This window comes from Argiope bruennichi, chromosome 7 (assembly GCF_947563725.1).
Source record: "Argiope bruennichi chromosome 7, qqArgBrue1.1, whole genome shotgun sequence".
In the NCBI taxonomy this organism is placed as follows: Eukaryota; Metazoa; Arthropoda; class Arachnida; order Araneae; family Araneidae; genus Argiope; species Argiope bruennichi.
The window spans coordinates 81,223,954-81,250,859 of record NC_079157.1 but is presented as its reverse complement, the minus strand read 5'-3'; the positions used below and the strand labels follow the sequence as shown (position 1 = coordinate 81,250,859).

The 26,906-nt window shown below is 30.0% G+C and overlaps 1 protein-coding gene across 5 annotated transcripts in view; it reads left to right on the top strand.

Moving 5' to 3' along the window:
* Positions 1 to 26,906, top strand: part of LOC129975615 (neurogenic locus Notch protein-like) — a 60,287-nt gene that overhangs the window by 15,219 nt on the left and 18,162 nt on the right. For all 5 annotated transcript variants that reach the window (XM_056088692.1, XM_056088691.1, XM_056088690.1 and 2 more), the window contains exons 5-22: positions 1,561 to 1,671; positions 9,744 to 9,851; positions 9,964 to 10,071; positions 10,184 to 10,291; positions 12,866 to 12,973; positions 13,086 to 13,193; positions 13,306 to 13,413; positions 13,526 to 13,633; positions 13,746 to 13,853; positions 16,643 to 16,750; positions 18,530 to 18,637; positions 20,383 to 20,490; positions 20,589 to 20,696; positions 20,847 to 20,954; positions 22,634 to 22,741; positions 23,692 to 23,799; positions 25,026 to 25,124; positions 26,633 to 26,749. In XM_056088692.1, the coding sequence (XP_055944667.1) occupies positions 1,561 to 1,671; positions 9,744 to 9,851; positions 9,964 to 10,071; positions 10,184 to 10,291; positions 12,866 to 12,973; positions 13,086 to 13,193; positions 13,306 to 13,413; positions 13,526 to 13,633; positions 13,746 to 13,853; positions 16,643 to 16,750; positions 18,530 to 18,637; positions 20,383 to 20,490; positions 20,589 to 20,696; positions 20,847 to 20,954; positions 22,634 to 22,741; positions 23,692 to 23,799; positions 25,026 to 25,124; positions 26,633 to 26,749 (1,947 nt within the window). The remainder of the gene's footprint in view (positions 1 to 1,560; positions 1,672 to 9,743; positions 9,852 to 9,963; positions 10,072 to 10,183; positions 10,292 to 12,865; positions 12,974 to 13,085; positions 13,194 to 13,305; positions 13,414 to 13,525; positions 13,634 to 13,745; positions 13,854 to 16,642; positions 16,751 to 18,529; positions 18,638 to 20,382; positions 20,491 to 20,588; positions 20,697 to 20,846; positions 20,955 to 22,633; positions 22,742 to 23,691; positions 23,800 to 25,025; positions 25,125 to 26,632; positions 26,750 to 26,906) is intronic.

Below are 26,906 nucleotides of genomic sequence, written 5' to 3'. Positions count from 1 at the left end.
AGATGTATATATTCGAGCATCAATAATGTTAACATTGTCCATTTAAACAGACAATACAGTAATTCATATCATATATGTCTTTGGAGTTTTAATGTACTCGGAAAGTAAAAATATATGATTTGCATGAATTTTATATATTTTTTAAAATTTCTATATAAAATTGTGTAACTTATAAAATATCAAATAATTCCATTTTTTTTTTATGAGAAATGAATTTTTTAATGGTTGTGAAAAAACTAAAATTGATATTCCAGAAAGCTAGAATCAGTGTCTCTAAGCGAAATAAGTGAATTTACAATGTGAGAAATTGAAAATATACATTAGAGATCTAAATACTAACCCTTAGAAAGGGACAGTGTTTATATCTCTAATACAAATTTTCAAATATACATAATAAGAATACAGGGCTATTTTGGGATGGGCCTCGTAATTTTGAACTGAGGTCAGATGACGGGGGAAACACCTGAATGGCACCCACCTTCTTTTCCAAGCTTCCAAGTCACAACAGCAGGAGGATATTTGGCCCCGACGAATTTAACATGCACCAGGCCCTCTTACAGAAGGCTCTCCAATGGAATCGGGTCTCGAACCTGAATTCCTCCTCTTTCGAAACAGAGACATTACCATCGGCCATTACGGCCTTTCTGGGAGTTATAGCAAGGCGTTATAAAACGGCGTCTGGGGGTTATAGATTCTGCGTTCAAATTTTCCTTCAAATGAAAATTTTCCGTTTTAGTTGAAACTTTTCTGCAACAGGACTGAAGATATCTCTTAAGCTTTTTCTTAATACCGCAGCCTCTTGCAAGACAGATTATTTTTTTATTTTATTTTTGTAAATATGGAAAAAAATTATCTACTTTCGTCACGCTCATGTCACACTCTTGGATGGCAATCAGAGTTCTGCTTTTTCATCTTTAATCAACAGTGCCTTAACAATCAGAACGAAATAACATTTAGAATTATCCTCGAATACAGAGTTATATATTTTTGGTAATATCTGAATACTTCCTTTTCATTACTTATGACGCACATTGGATACGACAATCCGAGTTAGCCTTTTTTATCCAATCATTGATGCTTCAAGGGCTACAAATGGTTCTTATCTAATCATTTTTTTATTATTTAATCCGAAATCTGACACATTTACGTGACGGCGTTTGTGAATTTGTTTCCTCTTTTCTTTAAAAGTATAAGCAAATCGTTTTCAGATTTTTAAAGAAAATAGTGTATTTTTCTTGTTAGATCATTGGAAGAGCATGAATTTAATATGTTAATTAAAAATGAAAACTGTTAAAACTAAACATGAATGCCTTTTTCGAATTCTGTGTTATTTTAAAATATAAAAATCTACACGTACATAAATACATATTCCTTAGTTTATTCATGTAAACAATGACATGATATATTGACTGGATTCATTCAATAGTTTTGTACTAAATTGAATTTGAAATACTCCATATTATTTATATTTCTTTTCTATTCAAATTTAGATTATTATTGTATTTAATTTGTATTGTCAATTCGGTTTTGGTTTCATATAGTTTGTTATGCCTTTTCTAGCTACTCCATGCTCGTCCAATCCTTGCAAGAATGGAGGAAAGTGCACAGTTTCAGGAAAGAATTACGCTTGTAATTGTATAAAACCATACAGTGGGCCAACTTGTGAAATAGGTAAGAAAATTTCATTGATTTATGTAGGCGAAAGAGTACTTTAAATAAATTCAGTTTTGAGAAGTCGATGTGTATGTACTTTTATGAATTTTTATTGTAAAAATAAGATTTTACTGCAAATTTACTGTAAAGGTGGGTTTACAATCGGTTTAATGACTTTATGAATTCAATCGGTTTAATGACTTTATGAATTCTGAATCGGTTTAATGACTTTATGAATTCAATCGGTTTAATGACTTTATGAATTCTGAATCGGTTTAATGACTTTATGAATTCTGAATCGGTTTTTTGACTTTATGAATTCAATCGGTTTAATGACTTTATGAATTCTGTTTAATGACTTTTATGAATTTTTATTGTAAAAATAAGATTTTACTGCAAATTTACTGTAAAGGTTTGTTTACAATCGGTTAATTATGAGGTAGCAGCGCATGCGTAGGAAGGCTGAAAAATGCTGTTCGGTCCATGACAAGTAATTTTCCGAACGGGACAACAACATGCCGCAGTATTGTATTTTTTTTTTCCTTCCTGCGCATGCGTTTGTAGAATTTGGCGGGGGGTTTTTTGGACGTGAGAAAATTGATCACTTACCACAGATTAATTCCAACATTTTTATCTCGTTGTTCTTTCTGATATGAAGTTTTTTCCCCCCATTTTATTTGCAATTTTTCTTCATAGTTTCTAAATTTAGGTATGTTGACTTTTTTTTAAAAAAATTACCATATTTTTATTTAAGTGAATGCCCAACATTTTAATACGATATGTAGTGAAGAAGAAAAATTTAGAGACGCCAAAACAGCAATTTATAGCCAAGCATGGAATGCCTGAATCCATCTTATGAAATTGTGGCAACCATAAATCATTCCCTTTCTTATAACTGGCCGCGTGTAATCCACCTAAAAATTAAATTTTGTCAATATATTTTATGAGACAGAAATGTTACATAATAATCTGACCAAAATATAGAAATTTATTCCTTAATTATTATTAATCTTAGTATTTAGAGCAATTCTTTAACCTGATGACTACGCATTTTTAAAACACAATTTCTATAAATTGAAAAGATTTATTTAAATGATATAAGTTTCAATAATTTATTTATACATTGGTTGTATAGATAGCAAAGAACAACATTCCAACAAAGAAGCTAGGAACAACATTCTTTGTTTCGCTATATTGTCTTCATACATACATGATGGATTACTATAATCTTTTTAGAAATTTACAGTAAGTGAGATAATCAAAATTTTGTGCTCGCTATTTTATAAAAAGAAACATACATGAAAAATTTAAATTTTTCTTTAATTTCCTAATTGAAGGAAGGAATTTTCAGGTATATAATGAAAGGAACACAAGCGGAAGTTTGTATTATGCAGGGAAAAATGAATGCTATAGACGGATGAACAGATGTACATAATTTCAAAAATGATTACTTTAAAAAATCAAGGAAATACAGAGAATAGAGTTTCTTCTTTAGCTAAGGTTTCCCGAGGTCATTATATAAATCATATCGGAATGAAATAAAACGGATAAGTATTATATTCCAGTTATTTCGCGTTGACATTGCTTTATTTATTTTACATTTTACGAATGAAGATTAAAATAATGATTAAAGAAAGAATACCTAGAATTTTGCCCTTTGATTTTCTTATTTATGAAAAAGTTTACATGGAAAGAGATACAATTAATTGTTTAAGTCTCGAATTATGATGTCTGCATATTTCGGACCCCCCTTAAGTTCAAAATAACACATTTTTGGATCTATGTCCATCTGTTTGTGAACACGAGAATTCAAAAGCGCTTTGAGTTAAACAAATAAAAATTGTTACTTGGTATTTCCTTCGAGTTTGATCGAATTCCTTCAAAGTTTCGATCAAAATTTGAAGGAAATCCACTGAAAAGGTATTTGTCTCTTTTTTTTCCCGAGTGAATTAGAGCAGATAACTGCGACGCATGCTATAATGATGAATTAAACTTGGTACACAATATTAGTAAATAAATCGTATGTCTGTATCAAATTTACAATCAAATCATTCGCTATGTTGTTTATGATCATTTCCATACATATAGATACTATAACAGAGAAAAAAAACGACCATTAGATAACTGAAATTAGGAATAGGTTCCAAATTCCAAAATTATATATCTGTGCCAAATTTCAAATTTAGTCGGTAGATGAAAGGTGTCTGAAATTCAAATTCGGTTTCTTTCATTATACTAAAATGCGAAAAGATTACAGTGCAGAAAGATTCTAAAAATAAAAATCTCACGGCCTGGTCCAGAATTCAGAGCTTTTTTTGAGGGAGGGATGGCTCCTTTATTAGAAAGAAAATTTTGAAAAACTAATTTTGTCGTGAAAAATTACTAGGAAATTTGATAAACTAGCCGCCTTTAGTGACTAATTTATTCCCCCAAGTTATTGACTCTTTAGGTTGATACATTATTTAATCTTGAAGTTAAAAATTTCTCTTTACAATTTTATATGTTTAGAACACATGGATTCGATTAAAACAGTTTGCTGCAAATAACAAAGTGTTATATTAATTAAAAATGGAAGCGAACATCTTACTACAGATGGAATGATTGACAAAAGCACGTGCCCGAATGCTTAGACGGAGAGTTTGAATCACATATAAACATTGCTTCAGATTTATTCATTCATTATTTCGATTACGGTCAGAATTAAGATTAATGCATGGGCGCGGAAAGTAAAACAATGTGGAGCGACTTGAAGCCAACTATAATCGGGACAGTTTTTATTGTAATATTAAAAGCTATTTGTTAGTATTTCTGGCATATACCCAGGATTGCAAAATTTTAGGTTTTGGGAGGTTGACAAGATTTTAGCATGCTTCGCTGGAAACCGTACATTAATCTTAATTCTTGCTATGATCCCTTATCTGCCAGCGGCTAAGCCTATTTCTTGATTTCTTTTATATTTGTGTGTGTGTGTGTGTGCTATATGCAGAAAAATCCTCTTAAAATTATTCATATGAAATGTCGTGTTTGATGAAAAGAACTCTACTTTAAGGTCAATGTATATAAACACTAATTAAATAATCGAGCCAAATGGTTGTTGATTAAATAAATAAAAGTACATTCAAAGGTAAAATTAAAATAAATATTTATTGAAATGAATATTGTGAAATGCGGTTTCTTTATATGGTTCTAAGCGACAGCAGTTCTGCATTTAAATTAACGTAATTGGAGATTTTAAATTTTTATAAGTCCCCTCACCCCCAATCCGCGCAAAAATAATGGAACATGCGCAATAGATGGGCAAGGATTCAAGTGTTCCTGCTCGGGACCTTGGAAAGGAAAAACTTGTGAACAAAGTAAGAAAACTGAACCTAAAATAGTAAAATATATATTCTAAACTTCTTTTGTAGAGATTCTTGTAATATTTATATCCCCATTGGTAGGTCATTATTTAACAGAAATTTTACAAATGAAATAAAAAAAATAATGCGCGTTTTGAAGAGTCAAAGAATGGACACGTTTATATATATATATATATATATATATATATATATATATATATATATATATATATATATATATATATATATATATATATATATATATATATATATATATATATATATTCAAAGGGCATTTATAGTAATCTTACTTTTTTACAAATTCTATGGACATAATGTATATTCATCAAAGTAAGCTGGGAGTTAAAATGCTTTTAAAACAGTACGTCGTGAATGAATTTCACAATTTAAACTCATTAAATACTTTACGTTACGTAAATACGTCGATAATTCAGCTACGAAAAATAATTTTTAACACACTATGAAGCTCGAATGCATGTATAAAAAGGCTCTTTCAGTTATAGTTTTTTCATGCCTTGAGAATTTCTGAAATCTGTCAAGTAAATTAAACTCCTTTTTTTTTAAAATGAAACTGACTATTTCAGATAATCTGGAATATCATATCTATATTTAAAAACCGCTAAGTTAAAATATATATGTAGTTTTCGCAGCACAGTATTGATACCCAAATATAAATATAAAAATATTTAAAAAATCAAATGCCTGTTTTTATTTTGGCATAGGTTGTACACCAATTACCCTAAAGGTACTTACTGTTCATTCTCGGATTTGGGAATTCTCCACTTCTTTATGCATGTCTCAGGAAGCGTTATTTTGTCAAAGAAAAGGGGTGAGAGGAAAGGTCAAAAGGGCTATTGACATTTAACAATAGAGTGAATTCAAATTACTCGCCGGATTAGAAAGCGTAATAGATGCTCATCTTTCTGCGTATCATTTCTTAAAGAGGTACAATCGTTGAGAAGTGCTAATCTGGGTTCCTAAAACGAACAATAAATAATTGTTTTGCTAAAGAGTTAGACGTCAGGTCTAATTTTCATGCATCATCGTGGCATCTTACATAAAGATTTTTTAAAGGCTATAAACAACGTTGAAGGTCATGTAAAACAGTTTGAGATGCGACTGTGAGTGGTTATTGAAAAACTTAAAATGCTTTCTGGAAATTATAGCTATTTTACTTAGATAAAATAGCAACAGATAAAATTTATACTTACTTAATATCATGGGATATGTGAAGAAAGGATTCTGAAATATTTTTAATAAAAACACAGAAATAAAAAAAAATGTCATTAAAAATTGAAAGTTTAAGAAATCCAGAGGAAAGAAGATGAAAAAAAAAGTTTTAAATATTTAATATCAAAGCAATAATTTTTGAGCAAACAAATCTTATTTTATTCATTGTTTACCTTTTAATATTCACAAAACATAAGATCAATATATCAATATAAATTCTTGATAAAATATGATTAATTTTTTAATTGTAATAAATTTATATTATCTTTACAAAGATCTTTAATAATTATCAATTCTAAAATGTAGTTATTACGTAAGAAGCTGATGAAATTAAAACACTCCACAAACAAATTCTGATATTACTGAAAATATTGTTCCATCATTATGATATGTTATAATTATCATATTAAAATGAATTGATTAATTAATTTTTTATTAATACCTATTTGGAGAATTTCATTATTAATTAATGTATAATTTTTCTTTGTTAGAATTTCTTTGTTAGCATATTCCATACTGTGATACATCATTCTGCCACAAATTTATTCTGAAAATTATAACTAGAAATATTCTTTATAGCTATATTTTATTAAATGATTTGAATCGTTCTTTGTTCCGAATAAAAAATTTTGAAAATGAATGTTTTTCAATAGCTAATAGCATCGAAGCTAGATTTTTAGTAAGAATCTACATACAAAACAATCTTTCTCTGAAGGTTTATATGATTAAGATCTTCACTCAATTTCTCTTTAAAGTATTTTCGTGTCAGAACTATTTATTTTATTAGCTGCTGAATTTGAAATTCTAACTTAGAATTCAAGCATGTCCCGTTGTCTTACTGAATCTTTAATAATAATTTGGAACATAATTTCTGTCAGGCTGATAACTTCTTATTTTTCGAATCTTTTTTTTTATACCAAAATCCGATCTTTTTTTTTAATACAAAAATCTCATCCCAGAACCGAAATTATCTAAAACATTAAGTCCATGGTTGTTTATAAAAATGTTCAATTATTTAAAATTTTTAAAATTTATGACGTTTTACAGATTAATTAGTTATTACAAATTTACTGATAATTACAATTAATATTTACTCTGTGAAAGTTTCGAATATAACAATTGTAGCAGTAAATTACACGGAATTCTCAAAGCGTTAACATAAAATAAAAATTAATAGTAATAATTTTCATTTGACTATCACCTATTTTGAAAACGTGTACGTGAAAATAAACTGCATTATAAAACAAAATAATGTAAAGAAAATCGTATAACTTTCTACAAAAAATTATAATATAAATTATTAAATATGATATAAATTATATATATCTCTTTCTAAGCATGCTTTAAAAATTAAGTATGCAAAGTTTGAGTACGCATTGATTGAATAATATTTTGGGACTTCTAATTCTGAATAAAATCAAAATCAATTGTACAAATCAATCCAAGTTATTTCAGAAGATTCAGAAAAAAGCTCTTTTAGATTGTTAAAAAAGTTACATTCTTCGCATGTATTAATTCCTTATATTTTTTTTATTGAAAAGACGTCAGTTAAACTTTTGACGATTTTATAATTTTTTTTTGGTGTGGATTATAATTTCGTCTAGTGCTGCAACTGTAGACCGCATCCCGGTGAATTGGCGCAGAAAGCTTTGTTTTAATTGGTAAAAACAATGCAGAATTACCGGTCTGTTTTAGAGGATGAAATCGATCCTTAAATAAGTTTACTGTTATCATAAACCAGACATTAGTGTAAATAATAACAAAATTGTCTGCAATTCTGATATGATATAAATATGCATGATAATAATAACTTACTTATACATAACAATTATTTTATGAATCAGATTATTAAGTGTAAAATATATTTAGGAAAATATACTTTATATTAAGTCTAAAATATATTTCAGTAATAGAAAATTCTATTATATCAAACGTATCTATCAGAAAAATGTCTAAGGCACTAAATATCAAAATTATATTTAATTTTTTTGAATAAGATTTTGTCAACTTTGTATGTATTTGGAATATTATAAAATTGGGTGTACAGTGAGGGAGCGTAACTTGTGGATATTCCTAGAATATTTTAGAAACACAAGGCACAAGCAATAAAATCATTGCGTATATATATATATATATATATATATATATATATATACAAATCAAATATTGTATAATATAGCCAAAATAAACTACAAATTACTACCTAAATAACAGACAGTAAATAGCAATGTTAAGCTCGCATTTTGATTGCATTCCAAATATAGACTCATTTCTTGTTTCAGCACCTCATCTAATCTAATCACGTGTTGTCACACGGAATTCTTCAGAAGAAATTGCACATTTTGTTTTCCAATACAGATCGGGCCATTATTTATGTATTTTCCCAAAATCTTGACATTTTTGTCCGACGTCAAATGGCCGCCGAGTTTATCACCGATGTTATTGGCCATTTATTCATCCATTAAGCATTCACAAAGAATCCATATAAGTCCCTCTTAATAACGTGGAAAAGAGATGATATTAAAGGTTCACAATATTATGATAAGTTATATGCAGTGTTTGGAGAATAATGTTTATAAAAGGATATACAGTGAACTTTATTCAACCTTAGACTGAAAAAGAAAATTCATTTAAAAATAAGTAAATAACCTATAATAATTTTATATTCCTTAATTTTAAAATAATGATAACAATTATTTTCATTGTTAATTCCTATTTTTTTATGTTTCTAATTTTGAAGTCAACTTTTGGGGATGCATTACTGATTTCAATTACAATCCTCGATTAATATCTTTTCTTTCAATTATTTATCATCATTATTCACAAAATGTCTATAGTTCAGGAAATGCAATAAGCCCATAGTACGTTACACGCTGAGAACGGATTAGAGACGTGTGATTGACATTAATAAAATGATTTATTTTCATTCGTGCTCATCAAATTCATGTCAAATCGGGGACACATGTACTGTGAAAGGCACATTTTCAAACGCGCTTACATGTCTCCATTCAATGGAAAAACTGAGAAATAAGTAAAAGCAATTACAATTGTTTGCAGAAACATCTCCGCCATCTTCAATTTATACAAAAACAACTTTAGAAAGTGTTTTTTTGTTAATTTAATTGTATTTAATCGTAATTAAAGTCACTCAAGGATTTTAGGAACATTTCTATACAGTACTTTGAATATTAAGGAAGACATTCTGATTTTTTCCAAGTTCTCAAGTGAAAGTAAACGAAAATTAAAAAGAATTACTTAAATGTTTTAGTAGTACTTTAAAATACAAGAATATGAAAAATTTGAAAAGCAGGACAATTTGTTTTTATTTCAAAAATTTGGGCCTTGTTTGCATGCAGTTTGAGTTTTAATCAAATGTATCAATAATTTCCTTTAATTGATGCTTATTTCTCTGTAGATAATAGAGGTATAAGCACATTTATTAGCTACATTATTGTATTAAATAATATGAAGTTCATGAAGCTTGAATATATTTCTTTTTAGGCCCATGCTCATCAAATCCGTGTCAAAACGGAGGGACGTGTACTGTGGATGGACAAAATTTCAAATGCGCATGCAAATCTCCTTTCAGTGGGAAAACATGTGAAACAGGTAAATAGAATTATGATTTGCCTCTAATTAGTATTTAGAATTTTTGCATCTCTAGTATAAATTGATGATTGACATACATAGATTCATGAAGCTGCAATTTATTTCTTTTTAGGCCCATGTTCATCAAATCCGTGTCAAAACGGAGGGACGTGTACTGTGGACGGACAAAATTTCAAATGCGCATGCAAATCACCTTTCAGTGGGAAAACTTGTGAAACAGGTAAATAGAATTATGATTTGCCTCTAAGCAGTATTTAGAACTTTTGTATCTCTAGTATAAATTGATGATTGGCATACATAGACTCATGAAGTTTGAATTTATTTCTTTTTAGACCCATGCTCATCAAATCCGTGTCAAAACGGAGGGAGGTGTACTGTGGATGGACAAAATTTCAAATGCGCATGCAAATCTCCTTTCAGTGGGAAAACCTGTGAAACAGGTAAACAGAATTATGATTTGCCTGAAAATAGTACTTAGAATTTTTGCATCTCTAGTATAACCCTCTCGATTCCAGCGGGGCGGTTTGAGAATTTACCCTATAACATCCACGTGGGGCGGTTTGGGGCGGCTGCTAGCCGTTTTAGGGGAGATGGGTATTAAAAGAGGCTACTCTACTGAACCCTCCAGGAGGTCCTCGTTATCTTCGACAATCGCGGCTTTTTCACAGTAGTTTCCCCTGTGCCTTAGGGCGGTAGGGGTTGAGGAGGAATTCACTAAATAGGTTGTTCGCGTACATTTTGTATTTTGAAAGGGTTTTAGTTTCTATTTTCACGTGTTGTTAGCTCAAAATTGGAAAGATTTTATGGCCACTTATAAAAGAAATTTTCCACTGAAGTTCTCTGGTAACGATAAGGATACCGACACGTTGTTTATTTTTCGGACAAGCATCAGAAGCCCTTTTCAGTAGTAAGACTATTGTAATGATATAAAGACAAATCATTGCATTGTCAATGCGGCCTATTCACATCGCAGTTTTCTCACAAAATGGGTAGCGACACTTGTTACTATGGAAGGAAGTCGTTTTACACTCCAAGCATCTTATTCTTTCATCAAAGGACTTTTGGAAATTCTGAGGCCGTGTACAAACTACCGCTTTTAAAATAGAATTAAAAGACAAAAAAAAAAAAAGGGAGTATTCTTTATCGCCCTCTTCAAAGAGTGAGATAAGTTATATAAATACTGAGTTCCTTTATAGAATGCCATTCTGAAAATTTCTCTTCAGTTGTGAATTTCTACTCTTTATTTTATGTACTGTGAATCGGGTGTTTGGATTATCAGAGTAATTTTTCTATTGAAACGCTTATCATTTCTTCATTATGAGTAAAAGAAATCGTGAACACACTGAAGAAGAAATTAAAGCAATTTTACTTGATTCTGACGAAAGTGACAGTGATCTATCAGCGAAGATGATGGTTGGCCAAAAAATGATACTTTAGCTGATCTCTCATTTATTCTAAGCAAAGAAGCAGGAGATGAACGAGAGAGATAGAGATGAGGAGTCAAAAAATGTTATATAATGTACATATTATCAAAAATTTGCAAACGATTCCCTCGTGTGGAAATTTAATATGAAGCTTTCGTTCAAAAATTTATCTTGTCTTAACAATACTATAGAAAACTTCACATAACATTTTAAAATCAGAAATTCAGCTTGAAAAATTCAACATGACAGTTCATACTAAAAAAGTAATACTTATGATTAATGTAATTTTAAATGTGTTAAATCTTCATATTTAGTTTATGAAGAATGTAATGTTTTAGAAAAATGTTCAGGCTGAAAACTGAAGGAATGTATTTTCGAAATATATTTAGCTGAGTAATTTTTCCCCCGAATTTTATTTCACAAATGTTTGTATTTCATTATTAAATGAAGTTTTAAAAATATGTTATCTCATCTATCGAAACAATTCGATAGATGAGATATATAACGTTTGACGTAATATATTCCCTTGGTAAGAAAAAAATTTTAATAGTTATATTTTAAAAGATTAGTAAAAATGAGTTGCAAAATAAAGATATTTTTGGAATTTATATTTACCCTACATTCTTTTTCGATTATTTAATGTAAAAGCAAGAATGCGTAAGGTTTTGGGGGAAAAAATGTGAAAACTTCTTTAAAAATTTAATTAAAGTTCTAAAATTTTTCTCTTAGTATCACTATCGAATATACAAAATAATATTTTATATTTAAAAATTCAATAAAGATAATCGTTTGTACTAAAAAAAATGCTAAAGACAATAAAAAACAAATCTAGGCTGAGTGTTGAAAGAATATATTATTTTCGAAACATCTTTCAAAAAGAGCAATAACATTTTTTTTATCCAACGATTGTTTTTATTTCGGTATTAAATGAAGATTTAAAACATTATCTTGTTTATCACTGAAAAGCATTGACATCTATACTATGTAAAAAAATGTACTTATTGCATTGATATATGTATAATGTATGTTTTACATTACTATGTAAAAAATTTTTACATGGTAATATATGACATATTATTTAATTTTGGCAACAAAAAAAATGTAAAAGCCTATTGAGAATTAAATGAAACATAAAGATGTTTTTGAAATTGCTAGTAAAGCCAGTTTTTATTTAAATGGTTTGGAAGCCTAACATAAAACTTACAAAAAAAAAACCTATTTTCTAAATTATAGAATAAATTTCAAATTTTTTGTAAAAAAAAAAAATACCCCACCACAAAGATGATGAGCGAAACACTTCACACTAAAAAATATAAATACATTAGAATAAAACTCTTAAGCTGATGGAAAATGAATCTCGTTGTCGAAAACCGCAAGGCAATTATTCAAGGTAGAGCGTCGACAGTTTTATTACTTCAGAGTGCGGGGGGTAACTGCCCCTCACCTAGGAAGTGTCCATGTCTTTCAGAGACACGCTGAAAAAGTCTGGATGTTAAAGGGAGTGCCACTTGAAAAGTGCTTGGATGTTAAAGAGATAAATTGATGATTGACATACATAGATTCATGAAGCTTGAATTTCTTTCTTTTTAGGCCCATGTTCATCAAATCCGTGTCAAAATGGAGGGAAGTGTACTGTGGACGGAGAAAATTTCAAATGCGCATGCAAATCTCCTTTCAGTGGGAAAACCTGTGAAACAGGTAAATAGAATTATGATTTGCCTCTAATTAGTATTTAGAACTTTTGCATCTCTAGTATAAATTGATGATTGGCATACATAGATTCATGAAGCTTGAATTTATTTCTTTTTAGGCCCATGCTCATCAAATCCGTGTCAAAACGGAGGGACGTGTACTGTGGATGTAGAAAATTTCAAATGCGCATGCAAATCACCTTTCAGTGGGAAAACTTGTGAAACAGGTAAATAGAATTATGATTTGCCTCTAATTAGTATTTAGAACTTTTGCATCTCTAGTATAAATTGATGATTGCCATACATAGATTCATGAAGCTTGAATTTATTTCTTTTTAGGCCCATGCTCATCAAATCCGTGTCAAAACGGAGGGACGTGTACTGTGGCTGGACAAAATTTCAAATGCGCATGCAAATCACCTTTCAGTGGGAAAACCTGTGAAACAGGTAAACAGAATTATGATTTGCCAGAAAATAGTATTTAGAACTTTCACATCTCTAGTATAAATTGATGATTGTCATACATAGATTCATGAAGCTTGAATTTCTTTCTTTTTAGGCCCATGCTCATCAAATCCGTGTCAAAACGGAGGGACGTGTAATGTGAATGGACAAAATTTCAAATGCGCATGCAAATCACCTTTCAGTGGGAAAACTTGTGAAACAGGTAAATAGAATTATGATTTGCCTCTAAGTAGTATTTAGAACTTTTGCATCTCTAGTATAAATTGATGATTGGCATACATAGATTCATGAAGTTTGAATTTATTTCTTTTTAGGCCCATGCTCATCAAATCCGTGTCAAAACGGAGGAAAGTGTACTGTGGATGGACAAAATTTCAAATGCGCATGCAAACCTCCTTTCAGTGGGAAAACCTGTGAAACAGGTAAACAGAATTATGATTTGGTTGGAAGTAGTATTTAGAATGTTTACATTTCTAGTATAAATTTCCAGATTTTTTTTTTAAATTTTAACGACATATATTGTCAAAATTGGTTTCAAAATAGTCAAAATGTATTTATATTTTCCCCGAATGAAGTGTACTCTAATATAATTTCTAATTTGAAAACATTCATTCGAAGTTTATATGATGTCTTCAAAGTGAACAGATTTACTATCATTTTATAAGATTTAAGATGGATGTGAATTGAAATTTGTACATTACAATGCAAAGTTTATGTTTTTGTTTTGAAATTTGCAACAGTAAAAAATATTCATCCTTTTATATAAGTCGTGACTGTCAAGAAAAATGTGAATTTTAATAAAAGGCAAAAAAAAAAATTGTGAACAACAATGTGAATTTTTTTGGCAACAAAATGAATGTGTCTTTTCTTACTTTTGCTTTCGTAGATTTAGACGTAAATATTCATATTTTAGATATTAAAAATAAAACAAGGAACTGAAATATCCCTGCAATGCAATTTATGTTAGTTAAGCTGTCTACACTGTTTGACAAATAAAATAACTGTATTTATATTGGCAATTAAAGCCAAATGATCCTGTCCTAGCAAGTAAAATTTCGTATCGTTGCAAAATAGAAAAAGGGTACATATTTTTTTGTACTTCTTCAAAGCCTGGATTGCTAGGAAGATGACTGGAATCTCTAAAACTTTCATTGACGATGGTTGTTTAAAAGAAATCCAACCCCTTTTTTCAGTCATAGCATTTATTCAAACAACGGTTTAATTACTTACTTCTGCTTCACTTGGATTGCTCAAGCATGAAAACATAGATTTTAGTATCAGTTTTTTCACCCTCATCTCTATAAGATTAAATGTTAGAAACTTATAGATTATTATATACAATAGAATAATATTAAATTTTATAATTAACATTCAGCTGATTAATTAAATTAAATTTTGATACTATGCTACTGGTGCCATATAATGGTTCTTATAAGAAATATTGATTCTACATAAATATCCATAAATTAACTCTTTCTTTTCCTGATAATGCAAGTTCAGGAAAAGAAGGAGTCAGAAATAAACAAATGGGACTTATTTGTAAATCCTATTTATTAAACAAATGGTAAAGAGCAAAAAAGATGCTATATGTTTGATATCATTAATAAAAATTGCGATTTTTTTCCTCCCTAGAGCAAATTAAAAAAAACTATTTACAAAAACTAATATTACATGATTGGCATGATGGTTAATACATAGTATGTCTCCCAGACAATGCAATATATGCCGTACAAATTCCTAGGCATTCTGAGTATCAAATTTTCGATCTGATCTTGGGGAATATTACATCACTCATCAAGCAATGCTTTCCGAAGTTTCGGTAGACATGTTGGATATGGTTGAAGGGCTGCAACTCGTCGGCCAAGCATGTCCCACTCATGCTCTACTGGATTCAAGTCCGGTGAGAATGCTAGCCAGTACATACGGGTGATATCCTCCGATCGAAGGCATTCGTTTATGATGTTTGTAGAGTGAGAACGGGCGTTGTCATCCATAAACACGAATTCTGCGTCCATGGCACTCCGAAACATACGTACATGTTGTTCCAGAATGAAGTTCCGATAGATCTGGCCTGTCATGGTTCCAATTTGAACATGCAGGTCATTTCTGGAAACCAGAATAATTCCTCCCCAAACGAGCCATCCTGCGCCACCGTAATGGTGTCGTTTAGTAATGTTTTCTTGGTGCTAACGGGTACCTGGCGCTCTCCATATGAAAATCCGGCAAGATACACCTGGACTCGTCGAAAAATATCCCACAAGCCCACTGTTGCGGTGTCCGCAATGCATGCTCTCTACTCCAGGCTAATAGAGGCGACAGTGATTTGCAGTAACTGGAACACATCTGACAGGCCTACGAGCATATAGACCAATCTGTTCTAAGCGTCTGTACACGTTCTGCCTTGAAACTGTTGTGTCAGTGGCTGAAGAGAGCTGACGAGACAGGTCTGATGCTGTGCTCCGTCTGTTTCTTTTGGGAGTAACTACCAAATACCGGTCCTCATTCGGCGTTGTAACTCGAAGGCGACCTGTGCTGTAACGTCTACTCACATTACCATCATCTTGGAATCGTTGCCAAAGCTTGGAGATGACACTCTGGGCGATTCCAAGTTCCTAGGATACTTTAGGCTGGGTACGTCCATATTCCGGACGGCGATAATTCCACCACGTAAAAAATCATCCAAATGCGTCTTTTGTGTCTGCACTAAAAGGCAGACGCAAAGGAGCTTTGGCGCTTGCGAACAATTTTACTTCTTTGCTTGAATTCCTTATACTTCACTCTCTTATACTCTCGTCATTATGACGTACTATCGGTGTCACCTGGTGGCTTCTTGCAATCTGCATATGAATTTTGAAGATGTGTATAGTCATTTTACTGGTGATATATGTAATTTAGAGTTCGATTTCCGCTTGACTTTGAATTATCCTTTATTTATGAACATGAGTGTATAATACTTCTGAAAATAATTATAAATCAAATATTAAAAGAACAAAAAAAAGCCATTTATTTTAAAGCATGCTTTACATGTACCATGCATGTCAAAACAATTGTGCATGTTAAGTAGAAAGACAACGTTTTAAATGTCAATGCAATCCGACATTCAAAGGAAGAAATTGTAAAACTGGTGTGAACAAAAAAGACTTAGTGCAAAACATTTATTGAAATTACTTTCATATTTATATTTATTGTATGCCTCCCCTGTGTTCAATAGGACCATGTTCATCAAATCCATGTCAGAACAATGGAAAGTGTGAAGTAGAAAAAATGAGTTTCAAATGTGTTTGCTCTTCTCCGTTTTCTGGAAAGTTATGTGAAACTGGTAAGAATATGTTTTTTTTCTTAATATTTAGGTATAATTTATATGATTTCGAAATATTAAATCTAAGAACAAACAAATTTAAGCCATTAAATGCACTGCATGTTTAAAATAGTCCTCAATTTTATTCAGATTTTTCTAGAATTGTTTTATATGATAGTTCCGTAGTAAACTAATTATTGTTATGGATAAAATACTTTTATCTCATTTTGGAAATTCATTATCTGTTTAGGAACTAGCTTTAAAACTTTTGGCAAAAAAAGTAAGGTATTTTTCAAATCTTTATAATACTCACCAAATGTTTTTTTTTATTTTGACCACTGGCTGGGTAATTATAAGGCCAATTTTTCGAGAACATGATATTGAACTATTTTAACTTAATTAATATTATTTAAAAAGTATTTTAAAATATTTTAGTTGAGCACATTTTTGTTTACTTAATTCCTTAATTTCAGATAATTGTGCAATATTATTTATTTTCAAAAAACAGTAGCACGGAAATATTTAGTTTATAATATTATATCAGAAACTATTGCTTAAGATAAATACCTTTACAAAGTGGGATAAGTTGCTTAAAACTTATATAGATTTTCATAACCTGGTGCGATAACTTTTTACATGGGTGTTTCTTTACATCTAGATTTCAATACGGCAGACCTCTTAGAGGATGCAGGAAGAGAATTTACGATATAATTAAGCTGTTTCTCGGTTTACCAAAATATACAATAATGGAACTGTTGACTGAATAACGGATCCACTGCTAGTGATGGGACATACCTCCTCGTGAAGGCTTTTTGCATTTAATGCTCATAATATCATTTGCTTGTGTAGATTTTTTATTATTGTAATTTTATAAAGGCAGATAAAAGCATTCTATTTTTTCAGAATGCGGTTTACTTTTAACTTCTATGATGCTTACTTTTAAAATCTTCTCAAATGGGTCTGCGTAATGGTTCTGATGTATATTGATATTCTCATGCAATATATATATATATATATATATATTAGTCCATATATTAGTCCATCAATATTAGTTAGTGTGATGATTTCTTGAAATATTATGCTGAAATGTCAATTCAGTAGTTTATCATAAAAATTACAGTCTCCTAATAGAATAATTCTCTTGGACTTTAGTAAGTTTAGTAAATGTATTAATTTTTTCTTCAATGGCCAAATAAGCAATAAAAAGGAGAAAAACTGAATAATTTTGTGCTTTTATTGTTTATTCGTTTACTAATCATTGTTATTATTTATCAGAAAAATGAGATTTTTGGTATATTTATTCATTTGCTGAGTGTAAAATCCTTTTATTGACATTGTAGGCTGTACACCTTTTACTTATAATTTAAGCATTTTCTGAAAACGAAGTGTTGGATGTTATTAAAATACTGTGCCTATGTATATCATAATTTTTGAGTAGTTTATATATATTGAGTAGTTTATATTATCATAGTTTTCTTTCTATGTATATTCATAGAATTCGGAATAAGTAAGTTATTTAGTTTTTCATGTAACTTAGAGTCTCGTGCATTAGAAGAAATTTTACTTTTGTGAAAATTATTGAAGTTAATTTATAAAATCGAAAGAACATTCAACAAAATAAAACCAATAAAAAAATGAAATAATATTTTAACAAAATTCAGAAACAATATAAGAAATATGTTTGACAGGTATTGTAAGGGAAAAAAACAATTAAAACGAAAGCTGTCATCAATAGTTTTATATATTTTGTCATATTTTTTATTATTTTTTTAATACTAAAATATTTACAAATTTTTACAGGCCCATGCTCGTCCAATCCTTGCCAGAATAATGGAAATTGTACGGTTGATGGACAGAGTTTCAAATGTAAATGTCCAAAACCATACGAAGGAAAAAAATGTGAAATAAGTAAGTTTCTCCAGAAAGAAATTTAAAGTAACAATTATAAAATAAAGAAAGATCCGAATTAATAAATTCATTTTATGATCATATGTATTTAAATTTTTAGCTTAAAATTGCTAAAGTAATTCGTATGTTGGAAAAGTAATTGATAGCTTTTCGTGCTTATAAGACTATCAATTACTGTTATTGCATTCTAAAGTTGAATGAAATAACAAAAATTGAAAAATAATAAATAAATAACCCAAAAAGTTCTTGGAAATTATTATAACTGACAAACTATTGCTTCGAGTGATACGTTCGAAATTACGTAGTTAGCATCAATATGTGAATATTTTTTTTTAATTTCAAGAACACATTTTAAGAATTTTCAATTATTAGTTCTGATAAAAATGGTAATATTTCAATATTATTTGTTTTATATAAAAAAAAAGGAAATAATATGTGAATAACCAATACATCGATGCAATAAGCAATTTTTTAAATATCCCTCCGCAGAAATTAGAAATTAACGTTGAAAATCACCCTTATTAATTGCATAAATTTATTTTATCGAAAAGAAAATACATTGTTTTGAAAAAAAAGATATCCCAAAATTCGAAAAAAAATCTACATACAGTAGGAAATTTTTAACTGTGTGAGTAATAAATTTAGGTATTTTGTTACAAAAACATTTTAAAAATTATAATTTAGATACATTCAATAAACATAGAAAATGTATCATTCAATTATTTTTTTTGAATTTCAAGATATATTATTGAAATATAATAAAATTTAATTATTGAAAACTGAACGAAATTCTTAAAAAGAAACTTAACATTTTCTTCTTTCAAAATATTTTTCAAAATTTTAAATCAGAAAGCTCAAAGAGGGTTTTAATATTTAATACATATTCTGGAAAGCATGGAATTTTCACAGAGCTCTTTAAGCCAGGTCAGTGATTTTTCAAGGTGTGAACTGGGATGTCATGTAACGGTATACAGAAATTTCTTTGTTAATATCAAAAATAATTAATTCATTAAACAATTATATAAATCAAAGAATCTTTAGATGACTAAAGTAATTAGACTGTTTTCTTTCAACCGCTTTAAAACTGTAAAACAAAAATTAATAGGTAAAAAGTATTGTTTTTAATCTGAATCATCTGGTGCACGTTATCAATGAATGGCTCCTGACAGAGAAGATAGATAGCTCTTGATCATCTAGATTACAGAAAACTGTCAGATGCATCTCCAAGATATAGCAGAGTTTTATAAAATTCTCAGGAGAAACGATTCCCATTTGCATTTCACTTCATTAGAAACAGTAAAAACTCTCTGAAACAGAAAATCATTGCTAAAACGCTTATCAGTCTATTCATTTTTCGATAATGCTCATGAAAAACGTTGTCGGAAAATAAGAACGTATAAACATTTGAAATCAATTCCTTTTCCGAAGCCATAACAGTGATCTTCTACTTACTAATAATAGTAATTATAACTACTATATTGTTAGTAAGCTTAAAAAAATGAGAATTAACAATAAAAATGTCCTTCAAAAGTTATTTCATTAGCATAGCGAAATGAAACAAAACTCTTGTATATTGTGCAAATAACATTATATTTGAAAATACAACGTATAAGGGTTTAGCGGAAAGAAACAAGATATACTAATGTCATCATCGCATTATAGAATATGTTTTTATGCTTCTTACTCACTAAGAAAGACAAAAAAAAAAATGCCTGCGCTAGATATTTTTTTCTCTTTCACAACAGGTCCTTGCTCGTCAAATCCTTGCCAAAACAACGGGACGTGTAAAGTAAATAGTCGAGGTTTTGAATGTGTATGTAAGCCGCCTTATACAGGAAATTTATGTCAAGAGGGTATGACTGGATTTAATACTTCGTATTTTGATTTGTATTTGTAGCATGTGAAAAGGCATAACTTTGAATTTTCGCAAATAAAAATGATTGTTTTACAGGACCCTGTTCTTCAAATCCCTGTCAAAACAGCGGCGTCTGCCAGATAGAGGGGCTAAAATACAAATGTCAGTGTAAACAGCCATTCAGTGGTCAGAACTGCGAAATGGGTAAGGCGTCCGTTTATTTACCTTGAAGGTTTTGATAAGATTTGTAATTTTAAATCTGTATGAAGACTTAGGGCGTTATCATCTTGAATACTTGCTTGCCATGATTGGAAGAATCCTATTCATTCATTGTGGATTTGTTTTTTCGTGTAGGACCTTGCTCGTCCAATCCATGCTCGAATAAAGGGAAGTGTAAAGTGGTTGGAATGGATTTCAAGTGTGATTGCCCCCCTCCATATGAAGGAAAGCAATGTGAAAAAGGTAAGCACAAAACACCTCAAATATTCTATGCATCTGGAATGCTGAAAATTTTCCGGAGTATCCAAATTTCAAGAGAACTGTGAAATAAAGTTGATTTTGCTGAAATGGTTATTTATTACAGAACAATTCATTGAATTATATTTGTAGGTATTGTAGATAAATAGATCAAATTCTCTGAAATGTATATTTAGAATAATTCCTAAAACCAAAGAGGAAGTTTCTCAACCTCTTCCACTTGCCCGATTTCACAAATTTTTCTTGCGTTTAAAAATGTATTGCCTCTAAACATATTTTCATTCTTCTCGAATGAATATTAAAGCTCCATTTCCTGCATTTTTGTAATCATCTTTTTTAATGAGTTTTTATACCAAAAAGTATAACAACTTCAATCTCACTTAGATCTCACTAAAATCGCAACACAAATAATAATATATAAAATATTTTTGTGTTGACATGTTCTACATATTAAAAACTAGCAATTATATCATTAACTTTTAATGAAAGACGAAGAAAATTTCGCAATGATATCCAATCCGTAATTTCGTTAAAAGCCGTTTAGAGACATTTAGTATTAAGAAAACTAAAGAAGCACGTCTGTGGCCTTAACAAATGAGGGGCCTAATTCACTTGTTAAGATTGTGTGAAGTCACTTAGAAAAACTTTCATAGCACATTTTCCTTTTTATGCATCTTTTCCATCAACAACAACAATAACAAAACAAAAAGAAATTTCAGCTGGTTGGCTGACTAGCTTTCTATTTTCAGTTAGCCATCGTTTGCATGTTCATCTGCGATTGTCTTTTAAGTCCGAGTGATCCTTTAAGTTTTTTTCACAGCATTCACTAAAACAATGTGTCCCGCTTTTTATTCGCACCTTTTGCCCTTAAATATGTATTTGTTGCTCAAGAAAATTATCAGAAAATCGATTGATGAGTTGTTCTCATAATTCATAGGAAAAACACAGACGAAAAAGCGTTTATTCTTATTTAAGAGCCCTGTTAAAATGTTCAGTCTAAATGTTTTGAGTAAACGTGGAAAATGGTCATGGCTGAAGGTGTTGTGAATCAGATTGTCTCATTTCAGTACATCTTACTTATTACGTTCCACATTATTCATTAATTCTAATAAATTCTTGTTTTTACAGATTATGTTTTCCTATTTGAAAAACAGAGAAATGCATACAATTATTACCTCAATTTCTCATGAAGCGTATTGATGGATAGTGTTTTTAGAGCCGATTGTCTCTTGAGCATACATGATATCCAAAGGCATTTCATAATACTTGATGTTTTATACTTTTGTAAAGCATCAACATTACATGTGAGATCATGAACAGAAATTTTAAGAACTGAGATTTCATTCTGGAATGCATCAGAGCTTTTACTGAAAATTTCTTAATGGAAATTGAATGTTTTAATAGAAAAGATGAATGATCGTGAGATCAATAAACTGAAATTTTACAAGCATTTAATTTTTTGAGAAAATTATTAGAACAAAAGACAAGTTCTATTATCATATTAGCACTAATTATCTATGATGAAGCTCTATATTTTCAGTGCCATAAGATATTATAATGTATCTTAACAATTAAATCATGATGCATCGTATTACACATTCTTTGCTTATAAGGAAGATAGACTAAAATATTTATTATAACTTCCATCATTTTCTTATATGCAGATCCTTGTACATCAAATCCATGCATGAATAATGGCAGCTGTACAGTCAAAGGAAACAGTTTTATATGTGCGTGCAAGAATCCTTTCTCTGGAGATAGGTGTGAAAAGGGTAAGAATAGTCATACATTTATTATATATTTTTAAAGATTTTTATAGGTTCATGTTTTCGATTATTTCTTATGCCTTATGTTAAAACAAACATAATGCACTCCTTAATACAAAATAAAAAAGGAAATACAAAAAAGGAAATAAATCAGCAAATGAAAGGAACACTTATATTTCTGGATGCCATAAAAATAAAACAAAAAAAAAAGTAATGTTTTATTCTATGAGAAATTTATTTATATCTTCTTAAAGAAAATAAATCTATTATTTACGAATTGATTGCATTTTACTTCGTTATACAGTAAAACTTACATGATGAATTTTAAACTTTTATCACATAGTAGTTTACAGCCTCTTTTTGGATGTAAAACAGGATAAATTTTAAAAGTTTTCTTTACCTACACATACTTAATTACAAAAAAGAACATAATGGGGAAACGAGAGAAAAAAAGAACCACAAAATTGTCATGATTTTTGTTCTGCCAAAAATGGAAAACAACAGCGTAACCAAATTATCAAAATGACAGTGAATTCAACATAAAAAAATAATTTATTTTAATTAGCTCTATTAGTAGCGTAAATTTGTTTTTTACGTCTAACACGTCAGTTTCACTCAAATTAAATCAGCATCTTGTTCGAAGACGCAATATTCAGTTGCTATTTATTCTTTAGAAGAAAGGAAATTGATCTCCAAACACATTTTGAGTCAGAACTTTTATAAAATTTTATCGTTGACAGTACTTACTATAATGAGTTGTTGATTCGATGAATTCTTTTTTCACTTCCATGCACTGGCCTGTGCAAAATTTAATAGCTTCTCAGTGTATGCGATTTCGGAAATGGAAGATAATTTAATGAAATAAATGAAATGTGATAAAATTGCAAAATTTATTTTTTAAACATACATTTTAAGACGACTTTTCCATCAGTATTAAAGAAACTAACCATTCATAGATCCATGTTCATCTAGTCCTTGTCGTAATGGTGGTAGGTGTACAATTAAAGGGAATTCCTTCTCCTGCAACTGTCCCGAAAATCACGTAGGAAACATATGTCAACATGGTAAGATTTATTTTATTTTATTTTTTATGTTTCAGAAGTTTAAAATAAAAAACAAATATATAGAATAAATTTCAGATAAATTGATACATAAGTGACCATGCATTTACATGCTAATTATCTTGTTTCGCTTACTTTGAACAAAAATCAGCCAAAAAATAACATAGAGTTTACTGTAGCTCAGTAAGTCAGCCATCTAACTCTCCGACCCGCCACGAAGGCACACGGATTTAAACCATAAAAACTGAATGACCGGACCGCCGCAACAGCAACATTGGCTGGAACTGTGGTTGAGTCCTAAGGCCCATCACCGGCCACGATACAACCCTCCTCGAAGGAAGTACGTCCCGTCATCGATGGGAGGAGTCAGATCCCCCGCTCTCCCTATTAGTGCACTCTCCAGGGTGGCGAGATCCAACCAACATGCCGGAAGCCTCTCATCCTCATTTCGAGGTGCCCCTCCGGGGGGTCTCAGTAACAGTAAAGACAACCTCAATTAAATTTTGCATGCATATGCAGTCTTCCTTTGTTTCTCGGAAATAGCTCTGAATGTTATTATCATCACCTGCAATACAATCCTCTTTGTTTCCGTCACACGAATGCACATTTGTGGCATTCTTGAGAATGGACGTAACATTATTATTATTATTTTACAACGCTATGAGTTTCTTTTGATCTCGAAATTGTTTCGCATGTAAAAAGCAGATGAAACTCCACAAGGTAAAGACTAAATTGCGAGGAATATGAATTATTTTAAAAAATCGGTCAATCTTCTTCTTTGCTTTATGCACATATTTGGAGTCTTTCTTGGTTGTGATTATCTTGGTGTGTGCAGTTTGCTACACTAGTGCCTCTTGATAAGATGCGCCGCAACTTGTTCAAGGACGAACTATAATGTTATTTGACAAAGACTTTGAGAATAATCCCGACAGATATCCCCGAAAAGTTGTGATGAGTTCATTAAAGGGCATGAAAATAGTAGAATCTGAATACCTCCATCCAAGATTCATTCGATCAATGCACGTCAGTCTAGTAGGGTGTTGCATGCATGTTGGTTCACAGATAACAGAACATAATAAAAGATACAGAGGAGTTAGTAAAGGCTCGTGGCTTCCAAATTGGTAATTGTGAGCGCTTGCGCAATCTAAAGTAGAATGTGTGTAGATATTTGAGCATTTTTTTAAGCACAATTTCTTAATTTTATGGAACAAACAAATCGTTTTTTGCAGTGTGTGATTGTAAAAATGGAAAATGTCGAGTAACATCTGACGACGAAGTGCTTTGTGAATGTCTTCCGGAATACGGTAAAAAGTTAGATGTCTGCGAAGGTAAGATTATTTTTTTTATTTGTTTGAAACTATTTTAATTAATTTGTTACGTTTTTAAAAAAATTTGAATAATATTAATGAACATAAAGATAGTTCTTAAATTTTATAAGTAATTAATAATAATAAGGAATATTAAAGATTATAAATTAAAATTTAAAGATTAATTAAATTAAAGTGCATATTAATAAATTTGCTTTGACACATATTATTGAATTTCAATTCTACTATTGTTGCTGAATTAGCAAATCAATAAAAAAGAAAAATTCAGATAAAATGCTAAAAAGAACAATGAAAAACGTTTATTATTGATTTTCCGGTAATCTCTTACGAATGTGTATGTGTGTGTGTGTGGGGGGGGGGGAATACGGGGTCTGTTTTAAAAACGGCGTCATTTCAGAAATAGGACTAACAAAGTGCATTGTGGTTTAATCCATTACTTAGCTTGTAGTTTGAATACTAGTAGTAATAGCAAGAATAAACTTCGTTTACAAAAAAAAATAATAATAAAGAAACATTATAATAAAACATAAAATAACAGCAACCAGCTGTTGTTATAAGAGAGTAAAAAAATAAAGGTAATACGAAATTGACGCCACAATATTTATATAGTCAAGATTAGTTCATTTGAATTCACTTCTTAGAATAACGTTTCATGCAGTAGCGCCGCCACATGCATCATGACTCAAAAGAATTGTGATATTGAAGCTTGCGTTGAATTGAAGAAGTGAAGAAAAAATATAACTCGCAGTTTTCTTTTACGTTCTTAAAATTCAATCTTGCTTGAGAAGTGCCATTTTCTTACTTTCCAGTCAATTCCTGTTGCTTCAGAGTTAATCTATATGAAAATACAATGTTTTAAAATTCAATTAATTAATTTGTGTTTTGATTCCATGTGGGAATTTCCTTTAGTAATGCTTTCTTAAAATAATTAGTTACATGATTTCATAATTATTTTTCATATTTATTTGAATTATAAAATTAATTAAAATACAATAAACATGATACAGTAAACACAATATAGTGAGCAAACACACCCATTATGAATATTATTAACAGAAAATTCCTAATTATATATTTGAATTTATATTTAAGATAAGGATTATTGTAATTCCAATTTAGAGCCCTGGATTTAAAAATTTCACTGTCGGAGTGAAAAAGATTTACTTTGCATGAACAAAAATCATATCCTTCCATGTCTTTAGATTTGGTAATTTTGAATAAATTTTCTATAGGCTCCTCTCCGACATTTAAGTATCAGTTTTGATGTGGTCCCTCACCATCTGTTTCTCTTGTCTTAAAAACAAAAAGATCCCATTGAAGTTTCACTCGAATTATTTAGAAATTAAGAAGTAAACAAATTGTACACAAATTGGAAAAAATATTTACAAAAGATATATGTATGTAAAAGGCAAAAATATTTAATATTTCTATAAATAAATGTGCCATAATATGATAAATTTGTGAAGTTTGTGAGAAACTGAATGGAAAATAACATACTTTTCTTACAGCTTGTAACTGTGGTACTGGAGCTAACTGCACTTGGGAAGGCAGATTTTTAGGTTTTAGGGAAGAAAAGTACTGCCTGTGCCCCGATGGTTCCAAATTAAAAGAACAACACTGTGAAGGTATATATGCATGTGTGCGTGTCTTAATTATGAAATCTTTTAAAATTACATTCGACTCAAAGGATTTGTCTTCCAATTACTTAAAAATGAAAGTTCCAATTTATCTATCTAATTTCCAGATATCGGTAGATAATTCAAAGGTTATTATATATGAATG